Raw genomic sequence first — 16,204 nt, forward strand, 5'->3', positions numbered from 1 at the left:
AGCAATTAATCACAAATGGCACTTAGGGAGCTATGGTAGACGATATAGCTTCGAAATAAACTTGATGCATATCGGGATTGAAACAGAAAAAACAAAAGAAGAGATAAATTGACCGAATTTAATTCTGTTTTTTTTTCAGTATCAAAAGTGTTCAACTTTGGCGTGGTTTCAGTTGGATTCTAAAAGAACACTTAATACAGCTTCTAACCCATGCCAGCTAGCAAACACTCTAATGAACTTTGGTAACCTAATTCTCAATGACTTAACGACCCGTTTATCGGTTTATCAGGTCTCTTTTGATTTTGATCTTTTGACTTTGACAGTACTCACCACATTGCGTAATTGAATGCGTGAAAAATTTAAAATCCACTCAGTTGAAACACTGAGTGAAGTCGGTCAGAAGTCAAACGTCAAAATCGTGACTTGTGTAAAACGAAAAACGATGTAAAGCGAATGTAAAGCGAATTAAAAAAGGAAAGCGCCTAAATAATAGCCGTTGAGAGGCTGACTGCGGCTATTAATAATGCGCATTACATTTTGTCGCCTTGCTTGGTTAGTTAAAGCTTTTATATAGCAGTCCTCTTTCGACGTTGAAAAAGTTTAAGTTACCTTTAGTTATTTTAATATAGGTGTTAGAATAATTTAGAGAGTGAGGTAAATCATTCTCGCGCAATTCTCTGCTAATAAAGTAACAAAAGACGTCACGACAAAAATAACTGTGGGAGAGCTGCTTCAAAAGACAAAAGTTTCTGCTTCCGGCGTGAAAAACTGACACAAAAATAAACGAGAGAACAAAAATCAAAATCACAGCAGTATAGCCACGCTCCGCTTTCAGCGATAAAAGTCTATATTGAACAGCACAGAAAATAACTTTTTGCTGTGTAAAAGTAATGGATAGCTGAGTTTAAAATTGACAATCTTAAAAAAATGGATTCAAAGACAAAAATCTTAACATTTCCTAATTGAGTACAAGGATTAAAACATCCTCAAAGAATTCGGAGTTGAGCGGGGCACCGGATTTCATTTTGTTGCTATATCTACAATAATAGGCTTTACAAATGTTAGCAAAGCTTCAGACCAGTACAATCAACCAAACAAGCGTTCACCATAAAACGACGGGCGAATTGCTCTCAAACGACCAGCGAGCGGTTGCCTTTGTCAGCAGCTAGCCACCAGGGGGGAGCTGCACCGTCGGTCTGACGGGGACTGGGTGGGGCAATAGTGGGGTGGGGAAAACATTGGGAGGTTCTTCAACCTCTAAGAAACGCCCTTCACACCATAAGTATGTCTCCGAAACAATTTCTGTGAATCGCATACTTGGAGACTAGGGAGCTGAAAGGCTCTAAGAGAATTAATGCCCGCTAGGCGCTACCTATTTATCCCGTTTTTGAGGACGAAAAATCAAATGGGTTAGACGACAAAATCGGTTAAGCGAAAAATGGCATTAAAAGACCGACAGGACTAATATAATTGCTACAAATTTTGTTTGAGAGCAATTAAAAATACCATATTAAATTTTTATTTGACTTGAAGTAGTAAACTGCCTCCAATTGAACTTATCTGCTTAAATTAAGAGCAATTTGAATAGCAAAAAATAAGCAATTAACATAAGAAAAGAGGTCACTTATACCTCATTAGAACGCCAAGTAGACCTGCTATTAATGACACTGGCGACAAGACAATAAATAGAATTATAAAAATAAGCAAAACTGGAAAAGAAAAGCTACTGATAATTTTAAAAACAGATAATATCAAAACTGTTCAAAAAGTAATTGAGGTCATTAAATAGATTCAATTATGCCTTAGTGAGTCCAGTCATTAATAAGACTTAGATACAAAACAATGAACAGTCAATGAATGAACAAAAAGCTGAGTTGAAGCGATCGTGACGTCATATGGTTGTAACAAAAAATGTTCACAAACAAAAAACCAGGTGAAGGCAAATAATAACCACAGCTATCGCCTTGCGGCTATTCGCATCCAATTTCAAACACGAGGTATTTTGAATATTTCAATATTTCCACAATGCAGTCGCAAAGTAGCAGGTAGTCTAGAGTAGCAACAAGCCCTGGCAATTAAAAACTGGAGAGAATCAAACATAAAACGCCTAAAGTCGGATGAATTGAATTGCTCTCGAACGACAGGCGTTCAAAAATTAATTGAAACATCGCAGGGGATTGAAACCCAGACCTCAAGGATGCCAGGTTGACATAACCTACGCCACAATGGGTTTGCTTCTCCTTCGCTCATAATCGCTTTTAAATTAGCAACAAATCTTTTTCAGAATAACAGACATATATTTGTGTTCTGATTAAAATATTGAGTATCTGATGATAACTTCAGGTCTTCGGATGTGGGTCTAGCAGTTATCCCAAAACAATAAAAATTCTAACAATCAATTCTCTTCATCATTCCTTCTAAATCTTCTTCAACTATTCAAAATCTTTCTACTACTTCAGTTCCACATATCCAATCCTTCTAATGGTAAGCTATCTACAAGTAATTCAATAAATAATTCATAAACTTTTCCATCAATAAGATTAAATTAAATCTTAAAAAATGGCCCACCGTTAAACCCAACAAAAAAATTAGACATTCCTCTGCGCTTCTTTAATAATAATTTTCACACTAATTAGCATTAATTCATAAAGCGTTGATTCTTCGAAGCATCTGAAAAACCAAAAAAACAGGACGGCTTTTCGTGTTATGGTTTGCTTACTTAATTTTTTCATGCAATGATAATCCAGTTTTAAGATAAAAACTTTATTAAGATGGGGTGTTTAGGCAATTCGCGCAATTTGTTAGCAAACAAGTTGCATGTTGTCTATATCTACTGGAGCACTCTTTTGATTCGTCAGATTAAAGTGTTTAATCTACTGTTGCTCACTCAAAACAATATTATTGTTTGCAAGTTCACTCATAGGATGTAATTGCAGAAACCGATAATCTGTTGCGGAAACAACCAACAACGGTTTTGGCTTAATTCTCTTTTCACCAACCACTGATGTAATAACTCGAGCATATCGTTGACGATTACATTGTGTAACATATGTTAGTCCAAAATCAATAATAAGGAAATACAAAAAGAACACAATCCAACCGTCTATGACATTTTTCAAGTTCCACCTTGCCAAAATTAGTTCTGAACGCCTGGTCTCAAGTTTTTCATGGAGACAATAATAGGTTCTGAGATATTGTCTAATTTATCGAGTAATGTTCCGCGAATTCAGGCACTGTTAAAATTTTTAATTGTAATTGTTCAATAATTTGTCTGCGAGCTTCAGACATTGATGAGATGTGTGGGAGTTCCGACAAATCTGGTAGCTTACTAAAGAGGTGCTGTAATGAATCAGCTAGTTTGATGTTTATCTTTATTGCGCTGCGATTTCTGCCAGAAAACATATCCATTCTCATTTCTATTGAGCTAGTTTCTATATTTGTTCCGCAATTTAACACACATACCTGACACTCAGAAAGTTCTGTTCCTTTAGGATGGAGCGTATTTGTCCAATAACTGCAAAAAAGATTTTACTGGATGATCAACTATTTACCATAACCAAGATTTTTTTGCTTTTTCTTTAATCTGAGGTTTGACCTCAATACATTAAAACTCTGGAATGCTGAGAACTGGTTGCCAAGTAGTCGTGATCCAAGACAAGTATTCTCTGCGGCCTTCAATGAGAATCAATTTATGCATACAAAAAAGCTAATGGAGCCCACACAGCCGTCAATTTGTGGTTGTGAGAGTAATGCGGTGCGATATGTTGCTGGAATACCTATGCTGGAATACCAGGTCGACTGTTGATTTGGTAAAATAAGAAAATTGCTGTTTCAAAATTATTTATAGTAAGATAAAATGGAACCAACATCCTTGTGAACTCTTTGATATTCTTATCAAGAACGTTGAACTCGAAGTATCAGACATAGTTAGATTTCCATCAAAATTGTAGAAGATAAACAAAATTTTGCGTTTGAAAAAATGCAATTTTTATTCAACTTTTATTATGCAACTTCTATCATAAAATGCAACTTTTATCATAAAATGCAACTTCTTTTTTTTCTATCACCAACTTAGATTTGTGTTCTCTGATTATATTATTGGGTATCTGATGATAATTATAATATATTTCAGGTCTTCGGATGTGAGTCTAGCAGTTATTCGAAAACAATAATAATTCTAACAATCAATTCTGTTCTTCATTCCTTCTAAATCTTCTTCAACTATTCAAAATCTTTCTACTACTTCAGTTCTACAAATCCAATCCTTCCAATGGGAAGCAATCTACAACTAATTCATTCCATAATTCATAAATTGTTCCACCAATAAGATTTTACTAAATCTAAACAGAAATGGCTTAACTTTAAAGCCAATCAAAGATTAGACATCACTGACAGCAACTGATATCACTCAAAAATGAATAACTCAAGCCTGTAAAAGTCACTCAAAGAATTTTCGGATCTTTTCCGTTTGATCCTCACGAGTACGTTATGCACGCACCCCTCCCCCCAATAACAGGGCACGTGTCATTACATAGTAAATCATTTAGTAAAAATATGCCATAAGCTTCTGGGGGTTGCAAATAACATGCACCCACTAAACTGGTAAAAGATCCAAATTTTCTAGAACAAAAGCGCAAAAACGGTCAAGCGAATAAAAATTTACCAAACCCACCTACTAATATGGCAAATTAATGTTGGAAAAGTTCTATGGGCTCGTTTCTGAACAACGTCAGAATTTGTGGTTATAGATGCGACGTGGAGCCTATTTCATAAACGAATTTAGGAACCATAACTTCCTTCCCCTTCTCCCCTCCCAAAATAGAGGACATATTAAGGCGCATATTTTGATATCATATCTTGAACACACCCGGCAGATTGCCGGAAAATAGCCGCCGTTGATTCCAATAAGCATGATTGGGATTGAAAGCACAGAAGATATTGAAAAAAAAAAGATTTTTGTACAAAAACATTTTTTAAGTCGGATTTATTTTGATGCCATTTCGTAGTTGAACATAACGTACTTCTGTTTCTTAGAGAGAGGCTACAGGGGCTACTATCAATACCAATAAGCATTGGGTTTATCCCATTTCTACTTCTGACTTCAATTTTTTATACTGACTCTGTTCATTTTGAATTGCTTTGCTGAGCAACTGATGTTCAAAATCACTTTTAGCAGAATGAGAGAAGAGAGAAACTAGCCTAGAGAAGTCAAAAAGATATCACGCAAAATGTTGAAAAAGCGGCAAAATGAGGTAAAGCAAAACATTTTTTTTATTCGACGAAGTAAAAAAACATAGCAGGACAAGTCCTGACGTACAATTCACAGAATTTTCATGACTAAACAGAAAACTAGACCTAGAAAGGACTATGAATGGATTGGGAAAACCATTTAGAAAAAAATCCGATCCAAAAAATCGAAAAAACAGTAAACATCGAAGTGAAATTGACGCATGTGAACAAAAAACCACTAGCGAGAAAGCGAATTTTTGTTCAAACACCGCTTTTCCACTCTACTTTAAAATTAGAGCTAATAAACTTCACGCCTCAAAACCACACGCTTTTTCGCTCCACTTCCTGTTTCGGCGTGTTCAAAATCACTACTCCAATTTGACATTAGAAATCACAAAAACGTGTGAACAGATCTTAAAAAAAACATAGCCGGAAGAATTCCGGAAATGGCTCCATTTAAACGCCATCCAACTACTCATCAGACAAAACGTGCCTTCACTAACTCATGATTATCTTGAAACAAAGTCATGAAAAAAAAGGTAAAAATAAAATCAAATCTGTTAAAATATGATTAAAATCTGATCAAATTTTGTTATAAATTGAGATCCCGAAAAAACTATCTCTGCCAAAATAACATCATCAAAACAACTAGTACTTACAAAAACCACTTATGTGAATTTTGAAAAAACGGCTAAAATTATGAAAAAAAGCACTTAAAAACAACTTTCACTGAAAAACTGGAAAAAGTTACTAAATTTTTTAATATTTCAAAAACATATAAATCCAAAGAAAAATTCCCTTCAGCCAATAGGGTATCCAGATGCTCGCAAAACAATAGGCAAGTCATAATTGGCAAAGAAACTTAGCTAAAAACAGAAAAAAAAACGAAAAACTGCAAAAAATTAAGAAAAATAGTTTGCCATTTTTTTGTCATATTTCTCAACAAAAAAATGATTCTTACCCACAAAACTGTAACCAATTGTTATCATAAAATTGCTCAAGTAGATGGGGTTTCTTCAATACCCATTTGAGCCAGTAAAACAAAAAAATCGTCAAAAAAACGCAAAAAATAGCCCGAAAATCAGCAAAATACATTAAAAACCTACGAATTATCATAAAATTCATATGAATTTCTAGAAACCTTCAAACCAATACCAAAACCAGCCTAAAATTAAAACAAAATCATAACCAAACCTCTTAACCAAAATAAATGAAAAAAACTGCTTTAAAATGCCGCACGTGAACAAAAAAATTTCGCTCGCTTAGAGAAAATTTTTTCACATCAATTTCTCGCTCTCTCAAAAACAGCGGTATGAACAAAGACCACTCTTTTTCGCTCCGCTCTTCACTTTTGTTCAGCACCAAAATCACTCCAAATTTTTTCACGCGTTTCATTTTCCGCTTTAAAAATCACTCCAATAAAATTGATTAAAAAAAGGACTTCTCCAATACTCTTCTTCGAGTCGTAAAAAGGACTTCTCCAATACTCCTCTTCGAGTCGTAAAAAGACAGCGCCCCAATACAATTCAAATTCTTTGAATAGTAAAAAAAAATAGGAGCGCTATAATAGCCGGCTAAGAAGATGAAGGCGGCTATTAATAACTTTTCAATACCATAATTAAAATTAACTTTGACAATCAGCGCATGGATCTTAATAAGAATTTAGTTTTACAAGTGAGGTTATAGATTTCGATTATTATGTTTAATTAAAGTCCTGCAACTTCATACTCGTGCTTTAATCAGTGAAAAGTTCATTACAAGCTATTGAACGTTTACCGTACTCAGACAAACCGATAAGCTTAGCTCATTTCATTGCATGCTAAATCATCAAAATGATGAAAAGAATTACAGGTCAGGGTCAGATGTCAAGCATTTGGTTCCAAACTATCTCATCTTTATTTCTATGCTTTCAGATAAGAGATTCTCACGCACTAATCAATCGATAAATACTCCCAAACAAACCAGCTTCTTACTTCAACTTGTTTGATAACATTGATAAATTGTTTCCTAGCGCTACAATGGAGTAACAAAAATTTACAAATCTTTTTAGATGTTGAAGCATAGCATCAGAGCGGTCACTATTAGGCCAACTGGCGCCCAATTTCAAGAGTCTCTTCCTCTCTGGTTAAGGAGGATCAATTCTAAGCATATTTCATTACAGATAGAAACTATAATTCAGTGATTAGACACATAATAATTATTTTTTACGAAATTGTTTTTGACGAAAAGAAAAATTAGATTTCAAAGTCGCCCTCTTTCGAAGTGATATATTTCAAAACCATTGCTTAATTTAAACATTTTTGTTCATTTAAGGAGTAGTCATCAAAATATATAGGTTCCAACTAAAACAGCATTTTCAGAAGCGATAGATCAGATCTTCAATAAACAACCAGAATGCTCTGAAGAAATGAGAGACAAAAGATCAACATAAATAATAGGAAAATAGATTCATCAATACATTGCAATTTCAGTCACTTACCCACAGGAGGCGCAGTCTTTTTCTCTCTCACTATAAAAATTATAGTTAGAAATGGTACAAGTTACTATACAAGCACTGCAGGGCAGTACATGCATGCATGTGTTGCTACAATTTAATTTCAAGCCCAAATTCGAAAGCTGAGACATGCAGAAACAAACTTTTGTGAGATTAGGAGACAGCCCTCGAAATCATATGAAAACAAAAGTGGTTATGTTTACGTTAGTTATACAAGTCACATCTCAAGCATTAACAGAAAGTTTTGGACAGCCCGTTACCTTTAAAAAAGCTATCGCAAAGCATGCTTATGATGTCAATTTTGCCAGCATTAAATAGTAATTTTAGCTCAGATAAAAGGCAGTGAAATGTAATACATGTAAGAGCACATTAAAGGAAACAGATATAAACAGCAGCGCTAATTCCGCCACCAAAACATGTAATTTCAGCACATTTCGCTTGAAATATTTAAAAGCGGCATTTCGATAGTCATTTAAACTGGTGGTAGAAAAATTACTGATTTCTTCAGCTCATTGAATCGAATTGAAGCAAATTTCCGCCACTCAACTATCGACAGAGTGTCGTCATTCCGTTGAATAAAAAACTAAAAAAGGTCCAGGAACAGAGGAATACATTGTTTATTATGCATGCTTTTATTATAAATGGAGGAAAGAAATGAAAAATAATAAAATTTGAAACACGAACCTGAGCCCCACTTGCCAGTAGCAGGATTAAGATAATTGGAGTAGAGATTGGAGTCTGTTTTTATAGATCTGAGATGTCGATTGATCTTTTGCACTTTGTCTTTGAATAAGGGATCTCCGCTCACATGTGACAGGTAGTCCATCTCCAATTGCAGGGTTCCAAACTCGGAGAGGATTGAGGAGCCCCCAGCTGCCCAGGGGTAGTTCTTTGTGTTCATTCTGTACAATATTATCAATATCAAGAGACATATATGGGACTGTCACTCCTCTTTGATTACATACTTGGATGCTAATTCTTCTCTTGAAATCTTATTCCTTAAGCCCTTATAACGCATTGTTTGGATTGGGAGTATTGCAAAGATTTTCTGACTTTTTAAAAATTGGTTGATTATAGTTACGCACTCAAAAAATTTACGATTGGCACATTTTGCAAATGTTTTTCGCGTTTGGGAAAAATTGTCCAATTCAAAGTTTTTACGTCTGATCAACTTAAGGAGAAACTTGAAACACCTCAGAACAATGTAGCTCGTAAGCCGAGTAAATTTTGTATTTTTCATGGATACGTGACACCAAACCAATTTTTTGGAAGATTTTAGTCTAGTGAGCACTTCAATTTTCAAGTAATTTTTTAATCAGTCGTTCCATGTATTAAAAAACCACTGAATTGAACAACTGGTTTCACATCTGTACTTTCGAAACCATTTCTTTCCCAACAAGGCTCCGATATATTGATCCACGAAATACCATCCATCTTGCCTCAACATTTTTAATAGGTGGATGAAAACAGAACGATGTCTATGATAACCCTAATATCCCAATGAGCTCAATTTCGCGAGTTGTTGCTGCTCATTGTAAAAGAATGACCTTGACTTGATCCAAACTGGAGTTGCTTATTTTCCTCTGCATTTGAAGTTCATTTGAAATCCTTTATAATTTCGACTGTTGATCGATTGTTTTTGCTTCAGAATGTCTTTATTGCAGTATCATGTGAGTAATGCTGACAATAATTTGGCTAGATTAGTTCTTTTCACTTGAACTGCAGACCTTCCCTCAGGGATATGTTCAATAAATCTGGATATTGGTCCTCTAATGTCTATAACTAATACATTACTATAAAATTGCCCTTAACAGTATCAAACGCTATTTTCAGATAAAAACTGCATATTATTTTCAATTTGGACGTATCAATCTTAAATAGTGGCTTCAAACGCACTAGTGTGCCTTTGAAAACCAAATTGTCTAGTTTCAGAAAAATTGAAATCGTCAAAATACAAGTGGTTATAAACTTTTATATTTTTAATTTTGAATGCCGCAGCGATATTGGCCGGAAATTAATTGAATCGGCTAAAATGCCATCATCATAGAGTGATTTCCTGACGAACAATTGCCGACCAAAGCACCTATTTTTTCAAAAAGCAAAACTTTTTTCCATGTAAGCTTCACTGGTTTTCAACATCGAGCACATACTATTGGGTTAAAAACATGTTTCTGTCAATGGTATGAGATTCACTAATTGTTTGACGTAGTGAAACTTCGAGTTTTAGAGACAAGGCGAGCACAAAAATTTCTTCCATAAAAAAGCGAGCCCATAAGCGGAACAATAATAACATAACATAGCTGGCAGATTCCTAGAACGTAGCTGTAAATTCTTCGTAGGCTCGAGTCTCAATACCAATGGAACGAATGCAACAAGCGAAAAAGAACATTCTTCTACTAATTTCATTGATGTATCGACCGGGTTTAAATTTATGTATTGTAAAGCTGCCTCAAATAACGTTCAATCAGATTCAGATGACTCTTAACACTTCCAATTAAGTCAAGCAAAAGTCATTTTGAGATATTACGGTCATTTTGAGAGTGAGTTCAGTTACGAGTGATAAAAAAATGACAACGAACAAATGAACAAAAAATGGGCCAATACGAATAAATGACGTCATGCACACAATTTTATCACGAAACTTCATATGTAACAACAAAGGTGATATGCAGTCAGCGTAACGTCAGAGGTCGTAAAAGAGCAAAAGAAAACTACAAGAAAACTAACAATAGTGCGATACGCTCAGCTATCGCAGCCAATGAAGAACATAGCTGGCAGATTGCCACAAAACAGCTGCAACAGATTCGTAGATCTGCAGTCTTTTAATTAGCACTCTTCTCAGAATCTAATTAAAAGATTCTTTTAATTAGATTCTCAGAAGTTCTATTTTCATTAGGAACCTGAATAACTTACTGCAGCTTCTATTAGCTGCACTCGAACACCCTTCTATTAAATTTACGCTCACTCACTTGACCTTATCTCTTCGAACTAAAGTGAAGAAAAGTCAATTTGAGTGAGGGAGTCATTTTTGCGATTGAGCTCTGTCACGCTTCACCATCAACTTAATCACGCCAATAGCTGACAGATTGCAAGAAAATAGTCGCGATAGCTTTGCAGACCTGCATTCTCAAAAAGATTTTTTAAAAATACCAAAAAAGGCACTTTTCATAAAATGCAGAGATTTTCTATTTTGACTAAGAACCTGAATAACTTACTACTGCTTCTATTAGCTGCTCTAGGAAAACCTTCAATTACAGTTACACACACCCACTTAACTTTATCTCTACGAATTAAAGTTACAAAAAGTCAATTTCATAGTAAGATCATTTTTGAGAGTGAGGTAAGTCACGTGTGACCAAAGACCAAAAACAATCACGCAAATGAACAAAAAACTCCTTCATCTAAGAGTGAAAATGACGTCGCGGACGCAATTCAATTAAAATTACGTAAACGAATCAACAAAAAGCAGATTTGAAGCGACTGTGACGTCATATGGTTGAAACAAAATCTTGAAATAAAAAAACCAAGAGAAGGCCATAATAACCTCAGCTATAACTGTGCGGCCATTATTAAAAATTATGACAACAAATACCTCAACCTCTCAAAAATTACAAGTAAGATTTTTCTCCGACGATGCATGCAAAAATGATTCTCGCTGGTGAAGTTGACGTACGTTTTGAGGTTAAGAAGTGACTTTGGTATTCCTGTGTTTGTGTTGAAGGCTGGCATTAGTTTTCTCGCCACCTCCTCTGCCTTCTCTCGGAACATCTAAAACAAACAATTGCATATATCAGCTGCTACTAAAACCAAGGGATCGCCAGCAACTAAGAAAAGCAGACTCGAGTCGACAGTAGCAGATTTGAGTAAAGTCTGCGTATTTTTAAAACGTACATCGTGACGTCAAACACACTTACTTTATCTCCCGTGAGGGCATATATTGACAACAATCCTCCAATGAAGCGGATATTGGTCTCAAACACCGAAATGTCTCCACTCTGAAAACAGGAAGCTTTAATCACGAATAGTTCATCAGAACACTTCTGGCTGAACAATTAACTCAATATTTTCTTCATAAGCAACTCTAACTCCTATCATGTAAAATTTTAAAGTAATGAATTACCTTTTCAATCAAACAAAAACTTAACTGGCCATTTCTACCAGGCTTGAAAAGATTAACCAAAATCATGTCGAGGTTTGCGCACTTCACTTAGAAAACGGCTTTTATCATTCATAACATTGTTTTACAAAAAAACAACGGACTCAGTTAAAATTGAACTTGAGTAAAAAGAAAAAACAATTAATGGGAATCAAATCCACCCGCCAAACTATGACAAAAAATATTGTAAGGAAAACAATTTCCGCGTGTTAACAATTGAAGCAAACTTTTTTAATACAAATTACAACTTTAAAAACATAGCCGGCAGATTGCCGGAATAGCTGGGAAGAATAGACTTGCGTGCCGTATAATAGAGATAGAAACAGATACAGATATCAGTTGAAAAGTTATGGACGCCGCTCAAAAATCTAAAAAATACAGCCATAAACTAAACAAACTTGTTAAAATTCATTGCGCAGAAGCCTTTTCATTAGGAACCTTTATTACACGTATGAGTTCCTTTGACCTTAAATTAATTCAAAACAAACTTAAGTTTTACAGTGCAAAAGTCATTTTATTGAATGAGGTAAGTCACGTTTGATCAAAATCTAATCTTGCAAAAACTATTCTTAGAGAGCGTGGGAAATGACGTCACGCTCGCAAAAGCCGTTAGTGAGAGGAAGAAGTAATTCAGAAAGTTTGACTTTTCAGCTTTCATGAGTGAACAAAAGTAAAACGAAAAAGAGCGTCAGACGGCGAAAAAAACATAGCCGGAAGAATTTCGGAAGCAACTCAAAGCGTCAAAACTTCACAAAAAAAACGTAGTTGCAGCTTAAGCCATTACCTTTTGTATTAAACCATACCTTTTCAATCAAATAAAAACTTAACTGGCCATTTCTACCAGGCTTGAAAAGATTAACCGAAATCATGTCGAGGTTTGCGCACTTCACTTAGAAAACGGCTTTTATCATTCATAACATTGTTTTACAAAAAAACAACGGACTGAGTTAAAATTGAACTTGAGTAAAAAGAAAAAACAATTAATGGGAATCAAATCCACCCGCCAAACTATGACAAAAAATATTGTAAGGAAAACAATTTCCGCGTGTTAACAATTGAAGCAAACTTTTTTAATACAAATTACAACTTTAAAAACATAGCCGGCAGATTGCCGGAATAGCTGGGAAGAATAGACTTGCTTGCCGTTTAATAGAGGTAGAAACAGATACAGATTTCAGTTGAAAAGTTATGGACGCCGCTCAAAAAGCTAAAAAATACAGTCATAAAGTAAACGTATGAGTTCCTTTGACCTTAAATTAATTCATAACAAACTTAAGTTTTACAGTGCAAAAGTCATTTTATTGAATGAGGTAAGTCACGTTTGATCAAAATCTAATCTTGCAAAAACTATTCTTAGAGAGCGTGGGAAATGACCTCACGCTCGCAAAAGCCGTTAGTGAGAGGAAGAAGTAATTCAGAAACTTTGACTTTTCAGCTTTAATGAGTGAACAAATGTAAAACGAAAAAGAGCGTCAGACGGCGAAAAAAAGATAGCCGGAAGAATTCCGGAAGCAACTCAAAGCGTCAAAACTTCACAAAATAACGTAGTTGCAGCTTAAGCCATTACCTTTTGTATTAAACCATTAACTCTTTACCTCCCCAAGTGTGATCTAAAAATTGGTGAAATTTAAACCAGTGGCTGAACAATTAACTCAATATTTTCTTTATAAGCAGTTCTAACTCTTACCATGTACAATTAAGTAATGAATTACCTTTACAATCAAATAAAAACTTAACTGGCCATTTCTACCAGGCTTGAAAAGATTAACCAAAATCATGTCGAGGTTTGCGCACTTCACTTAGAAAACGGCTTTTATCATTCATAACATTGTTTTACAAAAAAACAACGGACTGAGTTAAAATTGAACTTGAGTAAAAAGAAAAAACAATTAATGGGAATCAAATCCACCCGCCAAACTATGACAAAAAATATTGTAAGGAAAACAATTTCCGCGTGTTAATAATTGAAGCAAACTTTTTAAGTACAAATTACAACTTTAAAAACATAGCAGGCAGATTGCCGGAATAGCTGGGAAGAATAGACTTGCTTGCCGTATAATAGAGATAGAAACAGATACAGATATCAGTTGAAAAGTTATGGACGCCGTTCAAAAAGCAAAAAAATACAGCCATAAACTAAACGTATGAGTTCCTTTGACCTTAAATTAATTCAAAACAAGTGCAAAAGTCATTTTATTGAATGAGGTAAGTCACGTTTGATCAAAACCTAATCTTGCAAAAACTATTCTTAGAGGGAGTGGGAAATGACGTCACGCTCGCAAAAGCCGTTAGTGAGAGGAAGAAGTCATTCAGAAAGTTTTACTTTTCAGCTTTCGTGAGTGAACAAAAGTAAAACGAAAAAGAGCGTCAGACGGCGAAAAAAAACATAGCCGGAAGAATTCCAGAAGCAACTCAAATCGTCAAAACTTCACAAAAAACGTAGTTTCAGCTTAAGCCATTACCTTTTGTATTAAACCATTAACTCTTTACCTCCCCAAGTGTGATCTAAAAATTGGTGAAATTTAAACCTCTGGCTGAACAATTAACTCAATATTTTCTTTATAAGCAGTTCTAACTCTTACCATGTACAATTAAGTAATGAATTACCTTTACAATCAAATAAAAACTTAACTGGCCATTTCTACCAGGCTTGAAAAGATTAACCAAAATCATGTCGAGGTTTGCGCACTTCACTTAGAAAACGGCTTTTATCATTCATAACATTGTTTTACAAAAAAACAACGGACTGAGTTAAAAGTGAACTTGAGTAAAAAGAAAAAACAATTAATGGGAATCAAATCCACCCGCCAAACTATGACAAAAAATATTGTAAGGAAAACAATTTCCGCGTGTTAATAATTGAAGCAAACTTTTTAAGTACAAATTACAACTTTAAAAACATAGCCGGCAGATTGCCGGAACAGCTGGGAAGAATAGACTTGCTTGCCGTATAATAGAGATAGAAACAGATACAGATATCAGTTGAAAAGTTATGGACGCCGCTCAAAAAGCAAAAAAATACAGCCATAAACTAAACGTATGAGTTCCTTTGACCTTAAATTAATTCAAAACAAACTTAAGTTTTACAGTGCGAAAGTCATTTTATTGAATGAGATAAGTCACGTTTGATCAAAACCTAATCTTGCAAAAACTATTCTTAGAGGGAGTGGGAAATGACGTCACGCTCGCAAAAGCCGTTAGTGAGAGGAAGAAGTCATTCAGAAAGTTTTACTTTTCAGCTTTCGTGAGTGAACAAAAGTAAAACGAAAAAGAGCGTCAGACGGCGAAAAAAAACATAGCCGGAAGAATTCCAGAAGCAACTCAAATCGTCAAAACTTCACAAAAAACGTAGTTTCAGCTTAAGCCATTACCTTTTGTATTAAACCATTAACTCTTTACCTCCCCAAGTGTGATCTAAAAATTGGTGAAATTTAAACCTCTGGCTGAACAATTAACTCAATATTTTCTTTATAAGCAGTTCTAACTCTTACCATGTACAATTAAGTAATGAATTACCTTTACAATCAAATAAAAACTTAACTGGCCATTTCTACCAGGCTTGAAAAGATTAACCAAAATCATGTCGAGGTTTGCGCACTTCACTTAGAAAACGGCTTTTATCATTCATAACATTGTTTTACAAAAAAACAACGGACTGAGTTAAAAGTGAACTTGAGTAAAAAGAAAAAACAATTAATGGGAATCAAATCCACCCGCCAAGATATGACAAAAAATATTGTGAGGAAAACAATTTCCGCGTGTTAATAATTGAAGCAAACTTTTTAAGTACAAATTACAACTTTAAAAACATAGCCGGCAGATTGCCGCTCAAAAAGCAAAAAAATACAGCCATAAACTAAACGTATGAGTTCCTTTGACCTTAAATTAATTCAAAACAAACTTAAGTTTTACAGTGCAAAAGTCATTTTATTGAATGAGATAAGTCACGTTTGATCAAAACCTAATCTTGCAAAAACTATTCTTAGAGGGAGTGGGAAATGACGTCACGCTCGCAAAAGCCGTTAGTGAGAGGAAGAAGTCATTCAGAAAGTTTTACTTTTCAGCTTTCGTGAGTGAACAAAAGTAAAACGAAAAAGAGCGTCAGACGGCGAAAAAAAAACATAGCCGGAAGAATTCCAGAAGCAACTCAAAGCGTCAAAACTTCACAAAAAACGTAGTTGCAGCTTAAGCCATTACCTTTTGTATTAAACCATTAACTCTTTACCTCCCCAAGTGTGATCTAAAAATTGGTGAAATTTAAACCACTGTCACCAAGAGAAACAAAACAAAATGCAGCAAATTTTATATTATTGAAAACGCTTGGT

At 34.7% G+C, this 16,204-nt stretch overlaps 1 protein-coding gene across 2 annotated transcripts in view; it reads right to left on the reverse strand.

Annotated features, from left to right (window-relative positions):
- LOC142345648 (mannosyl-oligosaccharide 1,2-alpha-mannosidase IA-like) overlaps positions 1-16,204 on the reverse strand; it is a 62,791-nt gene that overhangs the window by 13,721 nt on the left and 32,866 nt on the right. Inside the window, exons 5-8 of one of the 2 annotated variants that reach the window (XM_075397825.1) lie at positions 11,638-11,718; positions 11,397-11,491; positions 8,408-8,625; positions 7,709-7,738 (exon numbers count right to left, since the gene is read on the reverse strand). In XM_075397825.1, the coding sequence (XP_075253940.1) occupies positions 7,709-7,738; positions 8,408-8,625; positions 11,397-11,491; positions 11,638-11,718 (424 nt within the window). The remainder of the gene's footprint in view (positions 1-7,708; positions 7,739-8,407; positions 8,626-11,396; positions 11,492-11,637; positions 11,719-16,204) is intronic. The other variant, XM_075397826.1, reaches the window with a different exon arrangement.

This window comes from Convolutriloba macropyga, chromosome 9 (assembly GCF_964194025.1).
Source record: "Convolutriloba macropyga chromosome 9, txConMacr16.3, whole genome shotgun sequence".
NCBI lineage: Eukaryota > Metazoa > Xenacoelomorpha > Acoela > Convolutidae > Convolutriloba > Convolutriloba macropyga.